This window comes from Chroicocephalus ridibundus, chromosome 9 (assembly GCF_963924245.1).
Source record: "Chroicocephalus ridibundus chromosome 9, bChrRid1.1, whole genome shotgun sequence".
In the NCBI taxonomy this organism is placed as follows: domain Eukaryota; kingdom Metazoa; phylum Chordata; class Aves; order Charadriiformes; family Laridae; genus Chroicocephalus; species Chroicocephalus ridibundus.
This window is the reverse complement of record NC_086292.1, coordinates 22,703,734-22,729,501: the sequence shown is the minus strand read 5'-3', so window position 1 is coordinate 22,729,501 and position 25,768 is coordinate 22,703,734. Positions and strand designations below refer to the sequence as shown.

The window sequence follows — 25,768 nt, the reverse complement described above, 5'->3', positions numbered from 1 at the left end:
GTGACCAGCTGCGAGAGGAACCAAGATGAAAAACCCGCATCAGGCCGGGTTTCCATGGAAATGCCGGTGCTTCGCAGCACAGCTCCAAGAGCAGCCGCCTCACCACGGTGCAAGCAGTGGAGCCAGTGCTGCCTGGCAGACAGTGGCCCATCCCGGCGAAGCCGGCAGCACCACCACCTGCCCATCTTGCAGTGCCTAGTGCCCTCTTGAAGGGGAGATGCCTTTCTGCCCAAGAACAGGGGCTTGCCCTGCCCTTTTGTCCCTCCTCCTTATCCTTGCACAGCCCCAGCTGCTAGCTGTCCCCATGTGCCAGCACGGCCACTCCAGCTAGGACCCCAGGGGCAAGCTGGTGACAGACAACACATTACCATTATGCCAGTGCCTTTGCAAAACTCCCGAGCCTGCCTTCTGTCCAGGTTGTCCTTGACCATCAGCAGCATTTCTTTAGAGACCTGGCAAAGTCCAGGGGATACCATGTCCCAGCGGGTACATGCAATTAACATCCGTGTGACAATTGTGGGACATCCTCAGCTTCAGGGGACGTGTTTAGGGCTGCTGGCAAAGAGAAGCATAAGGGAACTGAACCGCAAAGGTGTCCCTGTCATTGGGGGGGTGGGGGATGAGTGACCTGTGCCTGGCCCCTGCCTGCTCCAGGAGCCACAGCCAGCAGGGCAGGGACGCTGCTCTGCACAGCAGCATCACCAAGACAGTGTCCTGGTCCTGGTCCCTGCTCTCCTGATGCACAGGACAGCAGACCCACAGGCGGGCAGGACAAGCCTTTATGCCGTGCTGCAACCCCCTCTGCCCCACGCTGCGGCGGCACAAAGGATTTCTGTGCTCACCCACTGCCAATGCCCTTCCTGGCAGAGTTGACTCAAACCAGAGGGTTTTGTCTCTCTGAGGGCTGCAGCCTGGATCCAGGGATGCCTGCGCTGCCATCAGCTCCAGCCAGGGAGCCCGGCGGTCCCTACACCGCAGCAGCCATCCAGGCTGGTGGCAAGCCTGAGCCACGCATGGGGCCAGCCCTGCATGGGGCAGGATGGCAGGGGAAAGGGGGCTCCAAGAGCCTGCTCTGCAGCACCCTTTTCCTCCTGGCAGCGGAGGTGTTTCAGTGATGGTTGGCGGTCGATTTCCTCCATCATACCGACGCAGGCTGCTGGGCTGGGAGACCTCTGACCCCAGCAGCTGCGTCACCCCCGTCCCACCATCCGGATGTTGGCTCAGCCCTGCCCAGTCTCATCAGTTCGCCTGCGTTCGACGTGCCCACGACCTCGAGCTCTCCGCTGCGACTTCAGACACCGAATTAACCTCACCATTAACGTCATTAACAAAGAGCGCGTTCCTGGTCCGTGTGGTCACGGACGGGGCAGTTTTCTGAGCACTGGAGGCAGCGATGCGGGCTACGGCTGCTTGGTACGGCCTGTCCTTGACCGCTGAGCTTTGCACAACACTTTTGACCACCGCAAACAGGCAGCCGTGCCCGGAGGCCGGGTGCGGAGGTCGGCAGCAGCCCCGGGCAGGCCGGGGAGTGGGGGGGCGGTGGGCTCCCGCCCATCCCCGGGGCTCCCGCTCCTGCCATCGCCTCCCGGTGAGGACACGGGGCCGGCCAGCAACGCCCCAGCTCCCTCCTCCCTCTTTCCTTTTTATTTGTGTTATGTTTTCAGGTGGATTCCCCCGGGCTGAGCCCACCCACACACCCTCCCCCCGGCGCTGCCGCGGGCGGGTGCGGCCCCGCCGCCCCCCGCCCCGGCCCCGCAGCGCCACCTGCTGCCGCGGCCGCGCGCAGCCGGCACGCGGGCGGCGACCACCCACCCCGGCACTGCCCCCCGGCACTGCCCCCCCGCACTGCCCCCCGCGCCCCCCCGCGCCTGCCGAACAGAGCCCCCCAGGGACCCCCAGCCTGCCTCCCGGACCCCCTAGTGCCCCCCCCGCCCCTTGCTCCTGCAGCCCCCCCCAGTGCCCCCCCGGCCTGGCTCCTAGAGCCCCCCGGTGCCCCCAAGCCTGCCTTCCGGAATCCCTCACTGCCCCTCTACCCGCCTCCCGGAGCCCCCCACTGCCCCCCTCCGGCCTGACTCCTGCAGCCCCCCAAGTGCCCCCGAGCCTGCCTCCTGGAGTCCCTCACTGCCCTCGCCTGCCGCCCGCAGCCCCCCAGTGACCCCCAACCTGGCTCCTGCAGCCCCCCAGTGACCCCCAGACTGGCTCCCGGACCCCCTAGTGCCCCCCTCCGGCCTCACTCCTGCAGCCCCCCCCAGTGCCCCCGAGCCTGCCTTCTGGAGTCCCTCGCTGCCCCCCCGCCTGCCGCCCGCAGCCCCCCTGTGCCCCCCTGCCTGCCGCCCAGAGCCCCCCAGTGCCCCCCACCACCCCGGGTCTGGCTCCTGCAGCTGCCCAGTGCCCCTGAGCCTGACTCCCAGAGCCCCTCAGTGCCCCCCAGTCTGCCTCCCGGAGCCCCCCCAGCCTGCCTCCTGCAGCCACCTCAATGCCCCCTCCCCCAACTTAGCCCACTCTACAAATCCCCCAGTGCCCCCCAGCCTGCCCCCCGGCGTCCCTCACTGGCCCCTGCCTGCCACCCGGAGCCCTCCAGCGCCCCCCAGCCTGGCTCCTGCAGCCCCCCCCAGTGCCCCCTGCCTGCCTCCCGGAGCCCCCCACTGCACCCCCCCGGCCTGGCTCCTGCAGCCCCCCCCAGTGCCCCCCAGCCTGTCTCCCAGAGCCCCCCAGCCCACCTCCTGCAGCCCCCTCAATGCACCCTCCCCCAGCAGAGCCCAGTCCACAAATCCCCCAGTGCCCCCCAGTCTGCCCCCCACGCCGGAACCCCCAGTGCCCCGCCCCCAGCCTGGCCCCACACCGCCCCCCCCCCAGTTCTGCGCCCTCCCTCTCCCCCAGGTGTCCCGTCCCCCCCTGCCTGCCCCCCCTGCACTCCTCTCCGGGCAGGGCCCCCCCCCCCGCGGTCCCGTCCCCATCACCGTCCCCGGTGCGTGGCCAGGGTGGTGCCGCGGCCTCTCCCGCTCCCCGCCGGGCGCTGCTGACTCAGCCGGCGTCTTATCATGGGCCAAGATTGTGGCCCCCGCCAGCCGGCCCGCCCTGCACCCCCGGCCCACTGCCCCCGCCACGCCGCGGGGGGACCCCCGCCCTCCGCCGTCACCCCACGATGCCACCCCGCCAGCCTCCCGGCACATCCCACATCCGCGCGACAGCGGCACCATTGCCGTCCCCGCTCGGGGGATGGCGTGTGGGGTCCTGCAGCCCACCGCGGGGCCCCCAAATGCAGGCCAGGGTCACCACGTCCCAGCACACTGCGGGGCCGCGCAGAGCGCTTGGGCGGCGGGACCTTGGAGCGGGCCGTTAGGCGGGTTAATCGTTGACCGGCTGTTTGCCTTTCGCGGCTGTACTTGGACACATTAAATCTGGGTGTCGGTGGCTCCCCAAGGACCAGCTGGCAGCAGCAGATCGAGGTGCTGGGGGGTGCACGGAGCCACCCCCCCACCCCGGGGTGGTGATCGGGGCCCGCCATGGTGCACGTGCCCGGCTTGCAGGGGAGGTGGCGGGGAGGATGCTCGCAGCAGGGGAGCGCGGCCAGAGGGATCACAGAGCTCCCATGGGAACCATCCTGGGGGGCTGGCCCTGCCTGGGTGCTGCAGTGGCCCTGGGGCTGTCCCCAGAGGATGCTGGGCCACAGCAGTGGGTGCCAGTGGGTGCCCGGGCAGTGTGAGTGTGAACTGGACACACCTGCGGTGTTGACTTGGCAGGGAACAAGTCCTGGAAGGAGGGAGGCTGTCTGGGAGGGGGTGGGTGACGTGCGGCAGGGTAGTATAAAGTCCAGGGTGCTGCGCTCCAGCCTGAGGTCACTGCACTCCCCAAGAGCTTTGCCTGTCCAGGTGCTGAGGTAGGTGCATGGTAGACACGGCACCGCTGCGGGGGTGGCCACGCATGGCCCAGCTGGGGGGCGTTGGGAGGGTCCGGTGGTGGGGGCTGCAGAAGGGCTGGGCCATGGGCCAGGGAGGGCAGAGTTAGGGGTGCTGGCCCCCATGGGGGGAGCAGGGCGAGGTGAAGAGCGTGGCCCGGGCACCGGCTGCCCTCCCTGCAGCTTCACTGGAGGGTCTTCGCCCCACCACCATTTGCGCAGCTCCAGGCGGTCACCCCCTGGGCTAAAGAGTGGAGGTGGCACGTGGAATGGCATTGCTGCCCTGCCACCTCCTCCACCCTTGCCACCACAGCAGCCCTACGGGCCCCCAGCTGGTAGGTTTTACTGGGATGTGCTGCTCAAAACCCAAGGGACGTGGCACCATTCCCGCGGGGATGGGGCACAGAATGACGGTGTGGCCGGGACACCAGCCCTTAGGGACATGGGCACGGGGGGGTGCCTGCAAGCACAGGGGCTGTTGTCCCCACCAGCGTGTCTGAGCACTGGGGCAGTGTCGGTGGCCCCCCCGATCCTGGGAGAGGGGCGCAGCTCCCGCAGCACACGGCTCAGCACTGAGCGCAGCCCCCATTAGCGCACAGCCACCGTCACCGCAGCAGACTCTTTCCCATGTCCCCAGGGGGACAAGGACTCACGCAGGACAGCTTTGGCACCCTCGCGGCCATGGCTGCTGGCACCAACACCCTGGCAGCAGAGCCTCGAGGGCATGGCGGCACCCACAGGGGCTGCACCCAGCACACCCACCCCCATGGGTCCCCACAGGCTGCTCGGTGCCACGCTGGGGACCAGCCAGCCCCCAGCTCCGGTCACAGAGCCCCGTGCTGACAGTGCAGGATGGGCACGTGGTTAGGATCTGCCATCCATGCTGGGGAAGCGACCCCCAGGGCACCCTGGTGACCATCCAGCCCAGCGACCGATGGGGGGTCCAGCCGGGCGGAGTGCTGAGCACCCTGTGTCCGGCAGACGGGGGGGGGGCCACGGCTGCGGTCGGCACGGGGTGAGGTGGGAGCGGGTGCGGGGCTGGGCAGCGGGAACGCAGCACACAGGCACTTTGTTTGGCTGGGGTGGGCGGAAGTCAGGGCGTTGGATCTGAATGCTAAAGTGTGTTGTTCAGGGGCTGATAAAGGCCCCATTGTATGTAAATAGTTTATAAAGCAGCATATGACTTCCAGTGCAGGGCAGTGGCGGATAGAGACGAGGGCAGGCGGAGCAGAGCTCTCCTGCGGGAATCATGAGACCTTAGAGGGGCCATTGGGGGCAGCTCGCAAGGACCCTTCCTCACCGGCAGGTACGCGCCGCTGGGACCCTCCTCACCGGGGGCAGCCAGAGGGCAGGTCCCAGCCCCCCAGCCTCGTGCTCGGGGTGCGAAGCAGCTCCCAGGGGCCGCTCGGTGCCGGCGGGGGGCCCTGGCGGGGTGGGGGTCTGTGCTTGGGGCACGGGGTCACCCCCTGCTCCCCAGGCAGGGACAGCTCGAGCTGGGTGGCAACGCATGGCTGCACGGGGTGTCCCCCCAGCTGGGGGCTCCCCAGCCCCACTCCTGCGGGGAATGGGGGGATGAGGGCAGAGAGGCGCTGGTGCGGAGGAGCCCATGGAGCTCCTTGGGTCTGTCCCTAGCCAGAGACATTAGTGCTGGGTGCAGATCGGGGGTCGCTGCAGAGGTGTGGGAGCTTCACCCCCATGCTCTGTGGCCGCTGTGGGTCAGGATCCCTGTGCCAGTGTGGGGTGGCAGGGCACGAGCAGCTGGCACTGAAGGGCCAACCAGTCTCCTGCCAAAATGCTGCCCTGAGCCGTGTCAGCTGCGGGAGCCATGCTGCCGTCCTGCTGTCCGTCCATCCTGCTCTCCACCTACCAGGGCTGCGGCAGCCAGTTGCTGCCAGGTGCCTCCTGGGGCTGCTGCCACCAGGGCTGCAAAGTGGTGGCTCTCAGCCAGGGGCCCTTCCGGCTTCTAACGCCGTCTCTCACCGCTCGCTCCCGCAGACGTGAGGAACGATGAACTGGGCTGGCCTCTACACGGTGCTGAGCGGGGTGAACCGCCACTCCACTGCCATTGGGCGCATCTGGCTCTCCGTCATCTTCATCTTCCGCATAATGGTGCTGGTGGTGGCAGCTGAGAGCGTCTGGGGGGACGAGAAATCTGCCTTCACCTGCAACACCCAGCAGCCCGGCTGCAACAGCGTCTGCTACGACCACTTTTTCCCCATCTCCCACATCCGCTTGTGGGCCCTGCAGCTCATCCTCGTCACCACCCCGGCCCTCCTTGTGGCCATGCACGTGGCCTACCAGCAGCACCAGGAGAAGAAGCTGCTGGTGCTGACAGGGCATGCAGACCCCAAGCACATGGAGGAGGTGAAGAAGCACAAGATGCGCATATCAGGTTCGCTGTGGTGGACGTACGTCTGCAGCGTGGTCTTCAGGCTGCTCTTCGAGGCCGTGTTCATGTACATCTTCTACATGCTCTACCCGGGCTACCAGATGGTGCGGCTGGTCAAGTGTGAGGCTTATCCCTGCCCCAACACCGTCGACTGCTTCATCTCCCGACCCACCGAGAAGACCATCTTCACTGTCTTCATGCTGGTCACCTCCAGCATTTGCATTGTCCTCAACATGGCGGAGCTGGTCTACCTGGTGGTGCGGGCCTGTGTCCGCCGAGGCCAGCACAACTCCAACCCCTCATCGGGGAAGGGCTCCTTCTACGGGCACAAGCTCTCTGAGTACAAGCAGAATGAGATCAACCAGCTACTGACGGAGCAGGACGGCTCCCTCAAGGACATGTTGCGCCGCAACCCTGGGCTGCAGGAGAAGGGTGACCGCTGCTCCGCCTGCTAGGGCCAGCGCCATGGGGGCCCCAGCCCTTGCCCCCGCCCCATGGCCCTGTGCTGTCCCTGTCCCATGGATAGCATCCCCCGGGCGCCGGTCTGGCCCTCCCAGGCGGCCAGGAGGGCATCTCGGGCCATTAAATCTCCATTCTCAGGTGCTGCTTCTCTCCTTTCTGCTCTGGCCGGGACGTGCCGGGGGCTGGGGTGCCAGCGTGCGTGTCCCCACCCCTGCACCCTGGCTAGCCCAGGTGAGTGCCACCAGGGGTAGCGGGGGCTGCAGCACCTGGGCTGGGCTGGGGCTGTGGCCGCAGCGCCCTGGCAGCCGGCACACAGGAGCAGTGACCCCTGGGTGGCATTGAGCGATGTCCAAGGGCTCGCGTTCCCCCAGCATCAGACCCTGCAGCCCCGAATATATTTAGAAAAGAGCCCAGACCAAAAATAGAGGAAAAAAGTTTCCCCAGTGGCTGCTTCATCTGCCAGTCACAAGGAAAGCCAATGGGGCATGCAGCTGCCTCCTGCCCCGATAACCCTGTGCCCACTGTCGGGTGGATGGACGGACAGAGCCGGGCAGACCTGTCTGCACCCCGCTGAGGAGCTGGGGACCAGCTGGGAAGGGGGCTCGCAGCGTCCTGCACCACCCCGCCGGGGGGAGCCGACGGCGCGGGAGCACCAGGCTCTGCCCCACGCACCTGCCAACGCTGAGGGATCTCCGTGCCAGATCACCACCGCAGCGTCCCCCACGGTGCTCCCACTGTGGCAGGGCTGTGTTCTGCCGGAGGTCTTTGCTGCCCTCCCCACGACAGGTTAGGCGGTCCCTTGGGACGCAGGGTGGGGACAGCCCAGGGACAGCCCTGGGTCGGCTCTCTGCATGTCCAGGGGATGCAGTGGCAGTCTGGCGGGTTCTGGGGTGGCCGTGTCTCGAGGGTGGCTGTCTTGCAGGGCACCACGGCCTGTGCCATGGGGGACTGGAGCCTGCTGGGGCGGCTGCTGGAGAGCGCCCAGGAGCACTCCACAGTGGTGGGGAAGGTCTGGCTCACCGTCCTCTTCGTCTTCCGCATCCTGGTGCTGGGGGCAGCTGCCGAGCGGGTCTGGGGCGATGAGCTGTCTGGCTTCTCCTGCGACACGCAGCAGCCCGGCTGCCAGAATGCCTGCTACGACAGCACCTTCCCCATCTCCCACCTCCGCTTCTGGGTCCTGCAGATCATCTTCGTCTCTACCCCCAGCCTCGTGTACCTGGGCCACATCCTGCACCTGGTGCATCTGGAGGAGAAGGCGCAGCAGCAAGCGGCGGCGCAGGCTGGCAGCGGGGCCAGGCGGCAGCGCCCTGGGCAGCCCCGGCTCCCTGCAGGGGATGGGCGGGGACGGGTCTGCATGCGGGGGGCCATCCTGAGGACGTACGTCTGCAACGTCGTCTTCAAGGCTCTCTTGGAAGTGAGCTTCATTGTGGGCCAGTATGCCTTGTATGGGTTCCAGCTGAAGCCCCTCTACACCTGTAGCCGCTGGCCCTGCCCCAACACTGTCAACTGCTACATCTCCCGGCCCACCGAGAAGACCATCTTCATCCTCTTTATGCTGGGGGTGGCCTGCGTGTCCCTGCTGCTCAACCTGGTGGAGATCTACCACCTGGGTCTCACCAAGTGCCGGCAGGGGCCAAGCCCCAAGTCCCGCATCCTGCCCGGTCCTGGTGGCCCTGCAGGTCCCTGCAGCGCGCACATCACCCTGCCCGGCAGTGGCGGCCCTGCGGCTGCTGGCAGAGTGCCCCACGGCCTGGCACCCCTGGGGAAGGCGGGTGCATGGCTGGGAGCGGCCAGTGGGTCCCACGGGAAGGCACGAGCAGCAGACCTGGCAGTGTGAACAGGGCCTGCTGGGACGCTCAGGGACTGGTGATGGATGCACGGGCAGCCACACTTGTGGTTCTGTCTCCTGGGCCCTTCCAGGCTCGTGGCATGGATCACACGGCCAGTGCCAGGGATGGGCACAGCCCCAGGGACATGTCTCAGCCATTCCCTGCGCCCCTGGGAGCGGCGGGGCTGGGGTCTGTCAGCTCTGTGGGAGCAAATAAACACCCGCTGCACCTCGCTCGACTCCTGCACTGCCGCATCTCTCCGACCGGTCTGTCCACACTGCGTGGCCAGGGCAGGGCCACCACTGGGTTGGGGTTGGGCTGCAGCCCTATGGGGCAAGGGAGAGGCAGGGAAGAGGGCAGGGAGGGGCAGGGCATGCCAGGCTGGCACCAGCGGGAACAGGGTCATGGGCCATCCCAGCATGCCAGAGCCGGCAGCACACCAGGGGCAAGACAGGGTGGGAAAGTGGGGGCAGCAGAAGCAGGCAGGGATGGACAGGAGCGAGGTGCCCGGCAGCCAGCGGGACACCGGCCTTGCTCTCCTGCTCAGGGGTGGGGGTGGGGGGAAGCAGGGCCTGCCAAAAGTTTTCTGCATCTTTATTTGAAATGAATGGTTCCCAGAGACACAGGGTTAGTCCTACCGCCCTGGCATCACTACAACAAGACTGGTGAGCGGCTCACTCTCCACATGGACACAGAGAACAGAGGGCCCCGGGCCAGGGCCCAGAACAATATATACAGGCTCAACAGGAGACCCATGTACAGCTCAAGAAAACTGACCAGAACACAAGGAGGGGCAGGAGGCAGTGGCGCAGTCGGAGCCAGGCTCAACCCAGGCAGGATACTGGCACCCCGTGGCTTTGGAAGGGACGGAGAGGCCAGGCAGAGCTCCTCACTGCTGCCAGCGGCTGCCCAAGCCCTCACCTGGTGCAGAGGGACCCAACCCTGGCACCTGGCAGCTACACCAGAACGGGGGACAGCAGGGAGAGAGGGACAGCGCTGGCACAGACCTGTCTCAATCAGTTTTCCGCCGACTCAGAAAACATTGACAAAATTGAAGGAGGCAGCCTGGCTGCATATGAGGGAGGTGTCCCCACAGCCAGACCAGGTCTCTGCCCTCATGTTCCAGTGCCGGCTCCATCCACTCCCTGCCCAAACCTCTCCCACCCCTACGACCAAGCCCTCCTCCTGACCCAACAGCTCTCGGGCTGCCAGTGGTCCTTCCCCACTGGTTTGAAAACACGATCCTGCTGTAGGCAGCAGCAGAGCTACCCTTCCTGCCGTGCCACCCGCAGCCTCACAAGGGGATGCTAAAGGAAGGGGGAATTAAAAGCCTCAGGGCTGCTGGTCCCAGATGGCGCTCTGCCGTATTGTGCAGTTCCTGCCCCGGGGCCGGGTGAGAAGGGGGCACTGTCAGGGCTGGGGGGCATGGGGGGGACAGGGCTGGGCAAGGGAAGCTGCCCTGGGGGCTCCGCCACCCGTGTGCTGCGGGGACTGGCCCCGAGGAAGACGGCTCACCCAGCAGCTGGGACAGGAGGCAGGGCTGAGCGCGGGGGCCACGTACATAGGAGAGGCCTGTGACGAGCAGGATGGGATGTCCAAGTCCGGTAACGATGAAGGGACAGCACTGCTGCAGCACTGTCCCCTCCCGCACTGCACAGTCCCTGCCCTGCAGCGGGACGCAGGGTGACAAGGCGTCCAGGGCTGGAGCACAGCCAGCCCAGCAGCACCTCACTCTTAGTCCATGTCATCCTCCAGGCTGCTGAGCCGACTGTGCTCCTCGTAGATCTCCCTCACGGCCAGGATGCGGTTCAGCATGCTCTCCAGCATGCTCCGGTCCATGGGGATGACCGAGTACCAGAGCGGGGACTCAGCAATACATGACCGTTCAGGCTGCAGGTAGAAGACATCATTGCGGTTCCGCAGACTCTCAGGACTGTAAAGAGACAGGAAGGTGAGCCTTGGGATATCAGCTCCGAGGACTCAGAAAGTCTGGCCTGCCCTCATGGCTATCAAGGGGTGCTCAAGGCTTGTCACAGTCTCTCGTCCTTCAGCAGGACGAGGACAAAAACTGAGTCTGCAACTGCGGACGCTGAGGATGAAAGCCCCTAAGCAGCCAAGCACCAGGGACTCCTACTGCACACTGCTGCCTGTCTGGAGAGAGGCAAGTAGTGGAAGGGGCCAAAGAGAAGCATTCTCTCAACCATGGTCTATAAAAGCAGCGCACACCCTGGGCAAGGATTCACACTCAAGTACAAATGTTTGGGAGCAGCAGCCACCCCACAGAGTCCCACCAAAACTGACAGCTGGCCCCAAAATGGCACACACCCCTTCTCCAGAGAAAGTCTCACCATTTGGAGAGATAAAACTCATAGAACTTGACTGGGCATCGGAGCGGGTTCATCCTGTTCTCCCGCTGCTCCAGCATTGGTACCTCCTCCTCACGCTTCCGCTTTCCAGAGCCACCATCTGCAGAGGGGGAAGAGAGCAGGATCACAGCGGGGAACTGATGGGGGCAGCAGGGGGAAGGACGGGGAGACGCTCCACCAGACCCTACCTCGGCCTTTCTTCTGCTTGGCAGGAGCATAGTAGCGGATGCTCACCACCTTTGTCACGCCACGGGCCGTGGTGCACTTGCGGGACTGGCGCACCACATTGGTGAAGGAGAGCTGCATGTGCTCCTCTGCTGTCTGCAGCCCGAAGAATTTGGTGTTGAAGAACATGAGGGTGTTGAGGAGCACAAAGGGTGAGTAAACGCCCAGCTGCTTGCACTCCCAGAGGTGCTCCTCCTCGACACGTGAGAAAACTGTGTCTGCAACGTACAGAGGAAGAATCACGTCACATCCAACAGTAGCCTTGTAACAATCCCTTCACCCTGCCCAGGCAAGCTCACTGCAGAAGATTGATGCCTCACAACATCCCCTTTTCCACGAGGTAACTTCTCCAGAGCCATCAGCTCTGCCCAGCCACGAGCCACCCCAGAGTGCAGCCAAACCCCAGGCCAGAATGCAAATCAATCCTAACCTATAGATGGCCACAAAGTGAACTCCATGTCAGTGCTCCGCCACGCTTGCTGCGAGATGAAAGAGGACTGACAGCAGGACTGACACGGCAAGCTCCTGCCTAGACACACAGGTCTGGAGCCAAATGCTTCTTGCCTGGCACAGCCAATACGCAAAGGTGAGGCTGGATCTGGAAACTAACCACCGACACGACAGAGCAGGGAAGGCAGCCCAGATCATGGCATCAGGAAAAGCCTCTGCAGAGCTCTACGTTAGTCTGCTCACAAGGCAGCAGCACAGCAACCCTGGCCAACACTCTGCACAGTGTGCAGGGCTCACCCATGTGCTGGGAACACAAAGGCATGGGCCAGCCTGCCTTCTGGCGTGGCATCCTCTTTGCCACAGGGTGCAGACATCACTGAAGCGTTTTAAAGATTCAACCTGTCCCAGGACACAAAGCAGCCGTGCTCTGCTCCCAGCTACTCTGACTCTGGGCGACAGAAGCTGCTGAGGTGTAAACCAGGCTGGCTCTGCTGTTGGTACGGGTCACTATGACCCCAAGAAACAACAGAACCGTGCTGCCTATGCCAAGGAAAGAGGGCTGAGGCTGGGGGAACACAATCAGACCGGAGGATCCAAGGCTAGAAGCACAAACTGGCTACGTGTGGTGACTGAAGTTACTCTGGAAACACATACTATTTGGTAAGATTGTGGGTTGCCAGCCGCTCAGGGACTTGTTCAGCTCCTGCACGAAGGTCAGGTAGTAAAGGTCTGTAAATATATTCACCATACGATTGTTCTCGAGCAGGTACTAGAAAGGACAGAACACACAGTCAAGAGAAACACGGCAACATCTGGAAGGAAACCCTCCCCAGAGAGCCCAGGGCACAAACGCAGAGCACCTCTCCTTGTACAGCCAGAGCTGCAGGGCAGACTCCTCAAACCAGTCACTTCTGAGAGCTGTGAGGAAAACTCCCGGGCATGACAAAGCAGGCTTAGTGCTCAAGAAGGGACCGAGTCTGGGGACATCTCCCAGCCCTTCTCAAGGATGTGCAAGAAGGCTGCGAGGCTGGGGAATGGCTGCCACCCTACCCGCTGGGCTTGTGGACAAAGACCGAAGCAGGTGGGCTGCTGTCCTGAGATGAGGCACTGAAGAAGAGTTCAGTGAGCCTCGCTTGGTCCCCAGAAGGCAGAATAAAGGGTACAAGTTCCCCTCACCAGATCCCATCCCTAGGTCTGGCTGTGGAGGACTCGAGGGTAGCAAGCCCTCCCTCACCTGCTGGATGCCAAGGCAGAGGTAATAGATGCTGTCGGGTTCGTAGCGCTCCCCATTGGGCCGTGTTATCTCCTTGACAAATTGGGCCAGGCCATAGTTGAGCTCCGCTGCCGTGCAGGCCAAGATGTCTTCCTTGATCCTCATGGGCTTGGCTGAGGAGACAAGCACAGCAGCCTCAGACAACAGCCTGCAAGGCCAGGAGCGCCTCAACACCCTGGGACCCAGCTTCTGGGAGTTTTCTGCCACTCCACCCCATCCAGACAGGGCACTTACGGCCAAAGCGTAGCTCCTCTCCTTTGCTGGTCTCTCCCCCTGCATACTTGGCTTGCACCCAGGACTTCCAGGCATTCACACCGTATGAGTAGTTCAGCACGGTGCAGCTGGGCTGGCTGCTCATTGAGTCCCGGGAACAGCTTTCAGAGAGCACCAGGCGCTTCTGCCCCTGCAGAGATGGGTACTGTGAGACTGGGCACCTACCCGGGACAGATGAAAGAGTCCTGGCCACCTCTCAAGATCTACTGACTGCTAGCTCCCTGCCAGTGTGCCTGTGCCCAGGCCGGCAGGCATCCTTCTGCCGACAGTCAAGCCAACAAGGCCCCTTAGTTATGAGGGCCATGGGCAGGAAAGAGACCTGTGGTGTTCAAAGCTCCTCTGAAATGACAGGCAAGTATTTTCATTCAAGGATTGGCCCACAGGCCAGGCATGCCCTGAAGGGAGAGGGCAAAACTTCCCCAACACATCAAAGGCTCTGGAACACTTCACCTCATATATCCCAGACGGCAGCTCCCACTCCAAACCCAAAGAGTTTTAAGCAGGACAGCTCACCTTTCGGACAGCACGAGGCAGATCTTGCTCTGTGGACACATCATCTGGTCCCACCAGCCCACAGTCAAAGAGGAAGTCCACACTGGGGTTAATGTCTAGAGGGTCTGAAAGAAAACATAGGCAGAAGGGCTCAGCTGAGACTCCTCATTCTGTCCCCTGTGCTGGCCTGGTTCTTACGGCAAGATGAAGAGGGAACACACAGCCCAATGCTTCACACCCTCCACCATTGCCCGGCAAGAACTTTTAGCCACAGACCAACAAAGGAAATACAGCTCTGGCAAATGCTAAGCTTTCTCAGACTAACCAGAGACCCAAATTCTCCCTTCTGACAGTTTTTTTTGTTTGGGTGGTTTTTAAACCTGAGGAACATTCCTCACCCCCTTGGTGCCAGGCCAGCACTGGGCACAGCCTGGCACGGGCACACCAATTCTGTGTCCTTTGCTGCCAGCATCCTGCCTCAGCGCTGCTGTGCTCCTGCAAGTCCCTGCCTCTTCTTCCACCTTCTACCCACTAATGGACACTCAGCAATTCTGCCGCCTCCCAGGATGTCGTGCCCTGTCCAGGTCTCTGTCGGCTTGCTGGATCCTCTGGAATCATCATCCATAAGCACGCCAGTGCCACTGCCCTGCTCTTTGTGCTGTTAAAATCAGCTTCTCATTCCCCCTTCTCTGCAGACCTATGCTCGCAACAGGTCAGTCAGTCTACACAAGCACACTCTCCTCCAAGAGCGGTGGTGTCCTCACCCCTGCTGCAAGCAGTCATCTGCAAGACCCTCAACTCCTGGCCTCAAGCCTAGTCTGTCAGAGGGCACGGGAAGGTAAGTTCACACAGCTCCTAATGCTGCTGTCAACAGTTGGCTGAGTGCAGTGGGGGGATCCTGCTGCGACACGAGCAGCCCTGCATGTCTGCTTCACCCAGCTCTTACTCTTAGGGAAGTCAGCCTCCAGGTCCTGGCCCGGCTCATCGAGGACATTTGCCATCTTGACAGCCATAGCCAACACATCATCCCGTGCCGGTCCAAACAGATCACAGTCCTCCAGGAGACCCTCTGCACTCTGGTTACTCACCAGGTCTGCAATACAAAAGCAGATCATAACCCCAACTTTCAAGAAAGTCTTTTGTCCGTTTTCCCTGTGAGAGCTGGAAAATGAAGTCAGGCTCCCTGCAGTACAGTCCTGTGCTCAGAGCAGCCCCACAACATCTGCGCTGCCCAGCTTTCCCTGGACAGCAAGACATCGGACATTTGTCCTCTCCCCAGCCATAGCCCTAGTCACTGGGGCTTGAGGAATGCAGCCCCCAAATAAAAAGACCCGGGAGGTCAGGACTGCTTGTCTTCTGGCTGGGAAGCTGCTTTAGGCAAGAGCCTGAACAGCCACCTGCATAAACTAGCAGTGCAGCACATGTGCCACAAGACTGGCACTCCCAAAAGGGATGGTGACAGACACTACTCCCTGCTGCAGCTCTTCTTTCCTCGTACCTCCTCAGCAGAAGTTGAGGACTTACTCTTCCCTGCTCCCTTTTCAAAGGCTTTGGGGAAGCTGTGATCCAGACAGATGCTCTAGCTCCAAGAGCTGGCAAACCCAACGTGATCCCAGCTTTTGGGCCAGACCAAGTCATGGCAGCACATACCACACAGGTCCGAGGAGGCCTTGTCCAGTTCCTCAGCCTCTGCAATCATCTCAGCCATGGCCAGGATGTCAGCCTCCAGGGGATTGGAGGGGATCTTCACCTTCAGCTCTTCAATGGTCTCCACAATCTTATCTGTGCTCTCCAGCGTGGTTGGCAGGAACATTGGCACAGGCACCTGTCAACAGCAGCATACCAGGCAGAAAACTGACACTCAGCCGGATTGATGTAAAAACAGAGGCAGAAGAGGACAAACAGAGAAGCAGGGAGGTTGCAGCAAGGCAGGATCGAGACAGTAAGAGAACACGAGCGGGTGGAGTGTGTGGCTTACCGGGACAGGCATGGAGAAAGGCACAGGTACTTTCTGGCAGTACATATGCATAGGCACAGGCACGAAGATCGGGACGGGGATTGGCAACACAATCACCTGGGGCTTCCAGTCAGCCTCTGACAAGAGCAAAAGTACGTCAGTGAGCTTGCTCACAGCAGCTCCTCCACCCAGCCCCGCTGTGCACTGCCATGTCCCCAGCACCACGGCCTTTCCAGCCACCAGCTTCTGTCACTCATGGGCAGAGCTGGAGCAGCAGCGAGCCAAACAGCCCCACAACAAGAGAGGCTTGCCTTAGCCAGAGGTGCAATCCCTGCTCTTACGTGGCCCTGTTAAGAAGTCTAGTTGCCTTGCATATGCCGGAGACCACACACACATGCCTGACAGGAGCTACGCAGTGGAACCTGCTCAGCAGATATCCCCTCAGACAAGCTGGCAATCTCCAGAGGAAGAGATGTCCCACCAGAGGTGGGATCATGCTGCAGTGCTCTCTGCATCTCTCCTTTTGCTGCTAATGGAAATGGGCCCCTTACCTCCAGCCCTGCCATGTGTGCCCTGCGCTGCCCTGAGACTCCTCAGCATGGTGCCAAACACACAGCCGCTCTGCACAGTATTTCAAGCTGGATTCACATTTAGTCTGGTGCAGGGATGTGCCACTTGCCTTTCCAAAATGTCCCTGTAATCCTGCAGTTATGTCTTGGTTTCCTACCTGTCTGACATCCTTTGGACTTCATTTCTATCTTGCAGGAAACACCTCGGTTCTGCATCAGTGGTTTACACATGGCAGCTTTATTCTTCCGAGGAGTGGCTGGAACCGGAGGGGGCGGGGGAGGTGGCGCAGCTGGAGACATCTGGGCTGAGGAGGTCTTTGCTGACAGCTGAGGAGATGCAGAAAGTGGGAGGTTGGTATCCACCTAAGGCAGCACCATCTCTTCCCCCACACACACACGGATGCTCCCACGATCAGACTTATCCAAAGGACAGCCAAGCTGTTCCCAGCAGGCAGCAAGCCTGTGCGACATCTCTGTGGCAGTCAGCAGGGAGTCCGGCACTGGTCGCTCCTGCCCCACGGGGCAGCAGGGAACACAGTGGGACAGCAACTATACCCAGGCAGAGGGGAGCACCGGGCATAGGAGCCAGCACCACAGTGGCAGGCTGTTCTGCAGCCCATCATTGATTCCTGGGGAATAGTTATTCTTCCCCCTTGCAAGAGATATGCTGATGCTGCCCTCCCCAGCAGTTCTTATCAGCTCTCACTACCAAGACATCTTAAAATGCATTGGTTGTAGAAGAATGAAATGTCCCTGAGCAATGGCAGATCTGTCCTCTTTGGGTACAGACCCTTCGTGATGTCTCGCAAACTCCTACCTCCAACGGGCCTTACCATGTTAGCCTCTGCCTTCTGTGGGGAAGGGGCAGGTGGTTTTGGCTCTGAAGTCTGACCTGTAAGAGAAAGCAACAACTTTTAAGTTCAAGAGCTCCTGGGCCAACAGGTCCCACTGCTGGGACTGGAGGTGGCAGCAGCCAGAGGGCAGGGACAGGCTCCCCAGAAACTGCTCATGGCCTCTCCAGGAACAGTTAATGCTTCCACAATCTCTAGACCTATCAGCTCAGAAGACACAACTCCAAAAATCAAGTCATTCCCATGTAATTTTGTGCTCCCTTGCAGTCCACCCCATCACAGCAAGTCAGGAGAAATCCCAGCCCCTTGTAGAGAGAGGAATCCAGGGCTCTATTCCCAGCTCTGCCTACTGGCTTGCTGTACCGAGCCATGGCCCCTCCCTGCGCCTCCATCTCCCTGATACAAATATCTTGGCAAAGTGCTTCGAGATCCCTAGGAAGAAGGTGACAGAGCTAGTGGTAGCATTATGAGATATCCCAGAAAGCAGAGAGACAGCTTTGCCCCAGACCTAGGGATTGCCGTCCTTTACCCTAAGGGAAGAGGGGATCACCTGCAGGTAGAGAGGCATGTGTGGCAGACACTAGTCTCGTGTGGTGACAATATCATCCTGGCTTGGACGCTAATTCCAGCTCATTTGCTCTGCAGAGAATCTGCACCTATCTCAAAGGCTGATGAGCTAAAAAAGCACCTTCATCCAAGTCTCCCCTGAGCCCTGGTTACCCATGTGGCTGGGAAAAAGAACGGCCTTCTACAGCACTGACTAACCGTGGGCCATGCATGAAGGAGACACCTGCACGGAAAGCAGCAGGTCTCAGCACCCAAAGGGACTGGCAGGTTCATTCGCACCTCCTACATACAGACAGGCTCTCCAGGAAAGACCCAGAGTCCCAAAGGGCCAACACGTGAGCATTCGCACTGTGCAGATTTCCTCCATCCCGAGGAAATGCAGGGCAGCTCTCGAGCAATTGGAAGCCCAGCAGGGTCCACTTGCTGACCATCACAGGGGAATGGGTAAGTTCCAGTTGGAGGAAGCTCCCTAGCCTGCAGCTGAGCATTCAGCCATAGCATCTGCAATGGTCTCAATGGGTCCAAGAACTGCCTCTGACTGGCCCAAAATGGACAGGCAGCAGGTCTAGGCAGGAGACACCAATGGCTTGAATGTGAAAAGATAAGCTATGGAGTACGAGCAGAATTTCTCCTGCAGCAGAATCCAAAGCAAAGTTGATTGCCTCACAAGCCAATGATTTAGGACTAAGGGAAACAAGAAGATCCTCTTGCCGCAAAGCTCCATGTGCTACATGTCCAGGCTTCCAGGAAAGCCGCAGCTCGTTCTTTACTCTCCTCCCAACACCAGCAAGGAGCTGTCAAGGGATTGCCTGCATCAACCGTCACTTCTGGCCCTCTGTCCTCTCCAGCTAAACAGCCCTGCGCAGAGCCAGTTCCCCTTGGAAGTCTTTGGGCACAGTTCCGTGTCAGAAGCTTCTCAATCCCTCATTACAGACTGTTCCCAGCAAACGAATGGCCACTTTTATTGTTCACAAGCACTCTCGGGATCACCAGGTTGGCAGCAGCCACTGGGTCAGAGGAATGAATAGTTATATGCAACCACTGGCTGCAAAAGAAGCAGCAAGTAGTCAGCAGCTCTGACGAAGATGGGCCTGAAATCCAGGTAGTCCCTTGTGAGGTGGCAACACAGCTGTCAAGTCCACAGGAGACCCTGGCAAGACTAGGCAGAAGCTGCTTCTCACCATGCACTGACAAGGCACTCCTCCTGAAGACCCCTGCACAGCACGCTGGGCTGGAAAGCTCTTTGTGTAAGCACACGGCAGGCCCTGGCTCCAGCACTCTTCCTTTGCAAGCTAAGCAGAGTGCCACAGTCCTGGGACAAGGATGTCCACGGATATCCCACAACTGGCCGGGATGGGTGTGCCAGAACACACAGACGGCCCAGTGCCACCAGTGGCATTCACCAAGCATGGCAGCCTGGAGCTCGTGCTCAGCCATGCGCTCACCACTGCTGATGGGCTTTTCCTTGGCTGCCCTGAGTCCTCTGCCTCCTGGGGTGCACGGAGAGGCAGCTGTGGCACGGTGAACAGTGATGCCCCACATGGCAAACAGCAAAGTTCTTGGGGGCCTTCAGAGACCTGGTGGGGGCAAGGCTCTGGGTCTTGTGGTTGTTGGTGATGGAGAAGATACTTCTGAGTCTTGTGGTCCACGGCTCCAAGGAAACAATGGCCAAATGGTGTGAAACATGCTTCCCTCTGCAGGCAGAGCTTGCTCACTGTGCCTGTGTCCCAAAAGCGGCGCTACCAGTCCCTCACAAGCAAGACGCCTTGAAAGCAGAGGACAAATGGAACAGCACGGCTAGGGCTGTGGAATCACTTGTTGAGCTACAGGAACCAGCAAATTTAACACCTCTTCCTCCCCGGGGCAGCACGACAGTCTGCATCTCATCAAGCAGATCGCCCCTGAACACCCCCGTGCCAGCAGAAACCAAGTTCTTCATCCAGGTCACTCCAGTGTGCTGTCACTTGAGACAGTGCCTCACATGGCCTTTTACGGAGCATGGCTCTTGGAGGGCAGGTTGGGATTCCCCCGGCTGGCAGAACCTGCTGCTGGCTGGCTGAGCAGCTCTGCTTTGCTGTCTATGCAGCACTGACATCCAGGGTTTCACCCGTCTTGCAATCCACCTACTGCTGCCAGGAGAGGAACCAGGAAGAGTCTGGAGATGGAGGTCTCTCACGGTAAGGTCCTTGTCTTGGTTTCCCCTCCTTGGCACACCCTAGTCAGGGTTTTATACCTCATGAAATCCCAGGGAGGGCAACAAAGCCCTAAGCCGGCGATGCAGGCGTCTGTTGAAGTGTAATGCACCGAAGCAAGTCCCACCAGAAGCTGCAGACATTTTAACTAGATCACATAGCCTACCTAGAAGATTGTGGCCTATGAAAGACCAAGCAGAAGACTATGCGAGCGTCCGAGGGCCAAGCGATGTCTTGTCACTGTCACTACGAGCACCTTCCATCCTGAGGGACCCCAAAGCACTTTGCAATCTTCCATAAGCAACTGGCTCAAGTTAATGATAGGAAATGGGGCAACAGGCAGTGAAAATCTCCTCTCCAGCTGGAACTCCATGGATGCAGAATGGGGTTATCCGGGACACGGGGTTGGCAACTCCCCACAGCTGCAGCGATCTTTGGGTAAGTGGTAGGACTCCAATCTAACATCGCAAGACAAGAGTGCCTCCAGCAGCTCAGCGCTCCCTCAAGATCGTTCTAGGTTCAGCTCTGGCTGAGGAGAGCCCACCTACAGCATCACCAGCACCACTTCCTGCAGCACCCTGCATTTTCCTTGAATGTTTCCCATCCAAGCACTGACCTGGCCCAATCCAGATTAGCTTATGAGAAGGTCACAGCTCGGAGGTGGTGTGGGGCTGCAGGTGGATTATCATGCCAAACCACGCTGTCCCCTAACCCTGTAAATCGAGCTCTCCGCTGGCAACATGAGGATGTTAAATCCCTGAGTATCCTCGCTAAGAGTGTGAGCTACAGGCAGCACGCTGGCACCGGCTCCTCCCGTCTGGGCCCTGTGTGTCATAGAACCATAGATGTTAGAGATGGAGAAGCCCCATTAGGTCCCACTCCGTCCTTTCCCCCCCCAAGGGCCAGTGCAGGATTGTTCCCTAGCGTCTCATCCAGTCCCGGGCAGGAAGCTTCCACCCCTTGCTGTTCAGTCTTCCCTGTGTCTCTTGGACTGAGCTATGCAGGTCCCCTCCCTCCCTCCTACTCACTGTTCAGCAGGCTCTCGGGCCCCTTCTGCGTGTCCAGGTTGGGCTGGTTCTGTTGATTGTAAAATCGCAGCAGACACTGCTGGTTGCAGAAGTGTTTGATTTGCCCCCGCCAGTGGATGGTTTCCAGCAGCTTCCCCTGACGCTTGCAGGCATGGCACCGAGCTGCCTAAAGCCCGCATCAGCAGGAGAGAAACAACGAGTAACTAACCACACCCCCTCCGAGTGCAACACAACTCTCCAGTGAAAGGTGCACATAGCAAGGTGCTGTGAGCTTCCCCACAGCAGTGCCCTGCCAGTGCCAGCCGGGGACTCCAGCGGTGCGAACTTCTCACAGCAGCACTGGCCGCGAATCCAGCACTGTGAGCTTCCTCAGTGCAGTGCTCTGGCAGGATCAGCTGGGGACTCCAGCTACGTGAGCTTCCCCGTAGCAGTGTCCCGTCATTGCCAGGCAGGACTCCAGCAGTGCCAGGTTCTCCGCAGCAGTGCCAGCCAGACTCCAGCAGTGCGAACTTCCTCAGTGCAATGCCCACTTATCTGGGTGCCGTGCCCACCACAGCACTTAGCACAAGCTGCCAGTGCCAATACTGACCTTGAAGTACCAGAGCAAGTATTTGCTTTTGCAGTCTTCACTACAGAAGTCCCAGGTGCTGCCCTCCAGCTGCTCGGTGACCGCCCGCTGGCAGGTCTGAGAACAGTAGGTGCAGGTGATGCAGCACAGGCCCAGGTTCTTGGTGAAATCCTGTTTGTAAAGAAGCACACACCCTGCGGAGAAACAATAGGAGTGAAACCTTCCCAGGATGAACTGGGGGCCTCCCTGACCCAAACATGACCAGAATCCAGGTCTGCGGAGACAACAGAGCACACGCAACACACTGTAGGGAACAATCCAGCACTGGCCCCTGGGGCTGGGATAAGATGGGACCTCATGGGGACTTGCCATCTCTCACCTCCATGCTTCTAGGAAGAGTCTGACTCCAACCTCCTGTGTGCAGGAACCCAGCAGGCAGGGCAAGGCCAGGTCAGGCCAGCCCAGACGCAAGAGCGTAGAAGTGCATGATGACAGGAGGAGCGGAGCTGCCACCTGCTGTCTCCCCAGCCCCCAGAGAGAGAAAAGCTGTGAGAAAGCCCTCCCCAAGGACACAATGCACGGTAAAGATCTTGCCCTAGGGCCTGGCTGGACAGCAAGCCATCCCCACAACAGTCCTCCCTTCACTGCATGGCAAGGCTCTCGCCCCAGGGCCTGGCTAAGACAGTCTCCCCTCTGTTCCTCTCCATGCTCTCTTCTCCCCCAGCACAGGCTGGCATGGGGGCTCTGCCTCTCCCGTGCCTTCCCCAAGTACCTTCGCTGCAGAAGTTCTTCTCCACTCCAGAGAAGCGGATCTTCTCATGCAGCAGCTTCTCCTGCTTGCAGTGCTCACACTGAGACACCACCCCACGCAGCCGCTTGAAGTCCTCGCAGCAGTCCTTGCAGCAGAACTGATACACTTTGTCCTGCCAAAGAGACCACCAGCGGGTCAGCCAGACTGGCAGGAGGTCCCCGCACTTCTTGCGGAAGCAAGAGCAAGACTACGGGGCTGAGCCAAGTCCCCAGCTCTCCTGGCACGGGGATTGGCAGCAGTGGTCTCCTCCTGCCCTTCCGACATCCTGCTGAACATCAGGAGCGCAGCACTTGGCGTACGGTCTCCAGGCATGTCTCTGCAGCCAAGGCATTCAGAGCACTGGCGCAGCAGCTCTGCTTTGAGTAGGGAGAGAAAGGAGCCTTGCGGTCCTCACTGGGGTTGGCCTCCACCTCAACATCCCCCTGGGGAAAAGTCCTCACCTGCCAATCTAGGATCTCCGGCTTCCCACTGAAAAGATTGTGGCAGTAATGGCAGTTGAGGTGGATCCCACCTTCTGGGCTGGTGCGCTGCAGGAGACAGAGACAGCTCATGGAGGGAGAGGCACATGGAGGGCAGCGAGCACCTGCTTCGCACTGCCACCACCTCCTGCCTCCTCCACCGTTCACAGCAGTCCGGCTTCTCCTGCTCAGACCTGTGCTTGCTGCCACCGTCAGTGACTCAAAGTCAGTCCATCGGATCCTGTCTGAAGCTCCTGGAGAGCAGATTCTCGAAAAATTTCCCTCCGCTTCCACTGTACTGGGTACAGCTCTTCTCAGGAAAGCAAGCTTTCAAGCTGCCACCCCTCTGGACTTGAAAACATTAAGAGATGGGGGCTCCGCTACCTCTTCTGAGAATTTCTTTAAAAGACCTTAAAGCACAGGTGCCCGGTTTCTATTTTCGAAGTAACGCAACTTCAGAATTCAAGCGGCCATTCTCATTCCACCTTCCTCTGCTAGATTAAACAGCCATTTAGCACTTGGTGTCTTGTTCACAAGGATGTATTTATTAATAAAGTCATCCCCCTCGTTTTCTTTCTGATAAGTGCCTCAGTACATGTGTTTTTTAATCCCAAATGTAATTTTTCTGTCTTTTTTCAGCATACTTTCAATTTTTCTTAAACATTGAAAATAAAATGGACATTGGACGAACACCCTTCCTACCTGTGCAACATTCTAGGTAGCTTGTTTGCCCCCTAGCCTCCAAACTTTAATTCCCTGTTCCTCTGCTTGTACTTGCAGTAACTTCATTAATCTTTCCCTCTGTGTCTGTAAATCAAGATGCTCATACTGAAGGGATTATCTGTGGTAATCCCAGGGCCTGTTCAAAATCCTTACTTTCCCAGGACTTACACCCCCACACTACCCGAGTAAGACTGACACAGGATCTTGCACTGAACTATGTTCAAGCACACGTTAGGAGGAACAAGTCTTGTCAAGCAATCCAATCACAGAATCACAGAATGGCAGGGGTGGGAAGGGACCTCTGGAGATCATCTAGTCCAACCTCCTGCCAGAGCAGGGTCACCCACAGCAGGTGGCACAGGAACGCCTCCAGGCGCGTTTGGAATGTCTCCAGAGACGGAGACTCCACCACCTCCCTGGGCAGCCTGTGCCAGGGCTCTGCCACCCTCACAGGAAAGAAGTTCCTCCTCATGTTTAGGGGGAACTTCCCATGGTCAAGTTTGTGCCCGTTACCCATTGTCCTGTCACTGGGCACCTGTGACAGAGAGGTCACAGAGAGGAAAGAGCCTGGCCCCATCCTCCTGACACCCACCCTTTACATATTGATAAGCATTGATGAGATCCCCCCTCAGTTGTCTCTTTTCCAGACTGAAGAGACCCAAATCCCTCAGCCTTTCTCCATGAGAGAGGTGTTCCAGTCCCCTCAGAATCTTGGTAGCCCTTTGCTGTCCCCTCTCCAGCAGTTCCCTGTCCTTCTGGAACCGGGGAGCCCAGCACTGGACACAGCACTCCAGATGTGGCCGCCCCAGGGCAGAGCAGAGGGGGAGGATGACCTCCCTCCACCTGCTGGCCACACTCTTCTTGATGCCCCCCAGGATGCCATTGGCCTTCTTGGCCTTGAGGGCACATTGCTGGCCCACGGGCATCCTGTTGTCCACCAGGACTCCCAGGCCTCTTTCCACAGAGCTGCTCTCCAGCAGGTCACCCCCAACCTGTCCTGGTGCAGGGGTTATTCCTCCCCAGGGGCAGCACCCTACACTTGCCCTTCTTGAATTTCATAAGGTTTCTCTCCACCCAGCTCTCCAGCCTGTCCAAGGTCTCAGTGTATGGCGGCACAGCCTTCTGGTGTGTCAGCCACCCCTCCCAGCTTTGTGTCATCAGCAAACGTGCTGAGGGTGCACTCTATCCCCTCATCCAGGTCATTGATGAATATATTGAACAGGTAATTGCTTTGCTTTCTATGACTCATCTGCAAAATTTTATCACGCTTACTTTGACTTTATTGCCAGATGACTGATAAAGATGTTGAACTCCTTGGGCTTAACACTGATCCCCAAGAAGCCACCTTGAAACACTCTCTTCAGTGGTTTTTCTTTGACAAGTGTGTTCTGACATCTGCCAGCAAGATAGTTCCTAATCCAGGTTATGCATGGGTTTACTAATGTGTCACAATCCCGATTTTACATGGCAATAATTCAAGTTGGGTGAATTAGGTGAAGTCCCTGGTCACTGAAAAAGGGAAACATTGCACCCATGTTTAAAAAGGAACACCCTGGAACTACCAACCTTTCAGCTTCACCTCTATGCCCGGGAAGATCATGGAACAGATCCTCCTAGAAGCTACGCTAAGGCACATGTAAGACAAGGAGGTGATTTGAGACAGCCAGCATGGCTTCACCAAAGGCAAGTCCTGCCTGACCAACCTAGTGGCCTTCTATGACAGAGTGACTACATTAATGGACAAGGGAAAAGCTATGGATGTCATCTACCTGGACTTCCGTAAGGCCTTTGACATGGTCCCCCACAACATCATTCCCTCTAATGGATTTGATGGTATGGATTTGATGGGTGGACTGTTTGGTGGATGAGGAACTGGTTGGATGATTGCATCCAGAGGGTAGTGGTCAATGGCTCAATGTCCAGATGGAGATCGGTGACAAGTGGTGTTCCTCAGGGGTCCGTACTGGGACCAGCACTGCTCAATATCTTCATCACTGACATAGACAGTGGGATCGAGGGCACCCTCAGCAAGTTTGCAGACAACACCAAGCTGAATGGTGTAGTGACATGCCTGAGGGATGGGATACTATCCAGAGGGACCTGGGGAGGCTCGAGAAGTGGGCCTGTGTGAACTTCATGAGGTTCAACAAGGCCAAGGGCAGAATCCTGAACCTGGGTTGAGGCAACCCCTGCTATCAATACAGGCTGGGGATGAAGGGATTGAGAGTAGCCCTGCTGAGGAGGACTTGGGGGTGTTGGTGGAAGAAAAGCTGGACATGAGCCAACAATGTGTGCTCACAGCCCAGAAAGCCAACCGCATCCTGGGCTGCATCCCCAGCAGTGTGGGCAGCAGGGCCAGGGGGGGATTCTGCCCCTCTGCTCCGCTC

General features: G+C 59.4%; 3 protein-coding genes across 10 annotated transcripts in view; 2 read left to right on the top strand and 1 right to left on the bottom strand.

The window, feature by feature from the left end:
- Nucleotides 1–3,725: 3,725 nt before the first annotated feature.
- Nucleotides 3,726–6,886, top strand: GJB1 (gap junction protein beta 1). 2 transcript variants are annotated; one of them, XM_063346967.1, is made up of 3 exons: nucleotides 3,726–3,880; nucleotides 5,089–5,204; nucleotides 5,894–6,886. In XM_063346967.1, exon 3 carries the CDS (start codon nucleotides 5,906–5,908, stop codon nucleotides 6,740–6,742), a length of 837 nt encoding a protein of 278 aa, XP_063203037.1. In that variant the 5' UTR covers nucleotides 3,726–3,880; nucleotides 5,089–5,204; nucleotides 5,894–5,905; the 3' UTR covers nucleotides 6,743–6,886. The 2 variants fall into 2 exon arrangements, with proteins under 2 accessions (XP_063203037.1, XP_063203036.1); XM_063346966.1 differs by lacking the exon at nucleotides 5,089–5,204 and having other exon boundaries at nucleotides 3,752–3,880.
- Nucleotides 6,887–7,018: 132 nt separating this feature from the next.
- On the top strand, nucleotides 7,019–8,801 carry LOC134520988 (gap junction alpha-3 protein-like). 2 transcript variants are annotated; one of them, XM_063346965.1, is made up of 2 exons: nucleotides 7,019–7,535; nucleotides 7,672–8,801. In XM_063346965.1, exon 2 carries the CDS (start codon nucleotides 7,690–7,692, stop codon nucleotides 8,584–8,586), a length of 897 nt encoding a protein of 298 aa, XP_063203035.1. In that variant the 5' UTR covers nucleotides 7,019–7,535; nucleotides 7,672–7,689; the 3' UTR covers nucleotides 8,587–8,801. The 2 variants fall into 2 exon arrangements, with proteins under 2 accessions (XP_063203035.1, XP_063203034.1); XM_063346964.1 differs by having other exon boundaries at nucleotides 7,019–8,801.
- A 369-nt stretch (nucleotides 8,802–9,170) lies between these two features.
- The window catches only part of ZMYM3 (zinc finger MYM-type containing 3), a 35,220-nt gene continuing 18,622 nt past the window's right edge, over nucleotides 9,171–25,768 (bottom strand). For 4 of the 6 annotated variants that reach the window (XM_063345701.1, XM_063345702.1, XM_063345703.1 and 1 more), the window contains 16 exons: nucleotides 22,641–22,727; nucleotides 22,162–22,312; nucleotides 21,411–21,583; nucleotides 20,822–20,987; nucleotides 17,017–17,075; nucleotides 16,342–16,510; nucleotides 15,636–15,751; nucleotides 15,308–15,482; nucleotides 14,604–14,750; nucleotides 13,679–13,782; nucleotides 13,127–13,295; nucleotides 12,854–13,005; nucleotides 12,274–12,388; nucleotides 11,133–11,387; nucleotides 10,927–11,044; nucleotides 9,171–10,511 (listed from right to left, as the gene is read on the bottom strand). In XM_063345701.1, the coding sequence (XP_063201771.1) occupies nucleotides 10,313–10,511; nucleotides 10,927–11,044; nucleotides 11,133–11,387; nucleotides 12,274–12,388; nucleotides 12,854–13,005; nucleotides 13,127–13,295; nucleotides 13,679–13,782; nucleotides 14,604–14,750; nucleotides 15,308–15,482; nucleotides 15,636–15,751; nucleotides 16,342–16,510; nucleotides 17,017–17,075; nucleotides 20,822–20,987; nucleotides 21,411–21,583; nucleotides 22,162–22,312; nucleotides 22,641–22,727 (2,355 nt within the window). In that variant the 3' untranslated portion in view covers nucleotides 9,171–10,312. Of the gene's footprint in view, nucleotides 10,512–10,926; nucleotides 11,045–11,132; nucleotides 11,388–12,273; nucleotides 12,389–12,853; nucleotides 13,006–13,126; nucleotides 13,296–13,678; nucleotides 13,783–14,603; nucleotides 14,751–15,307; nucleotides 15,483–15,635; nucleotides 15,752–16,341; nucleotides 16,511–17,016; nucleotides 17,076–20,821; nucleotides 20,988–21,410; nucleotides 21,584–22,161; nucleotides 22,313–22,640; nucleotides 22,728–25,768 lie in introns of those variants that run through there. The other 2 variants (XM_063345705.1, XR_010072437.1) reach the window with 2 other exon arrangements.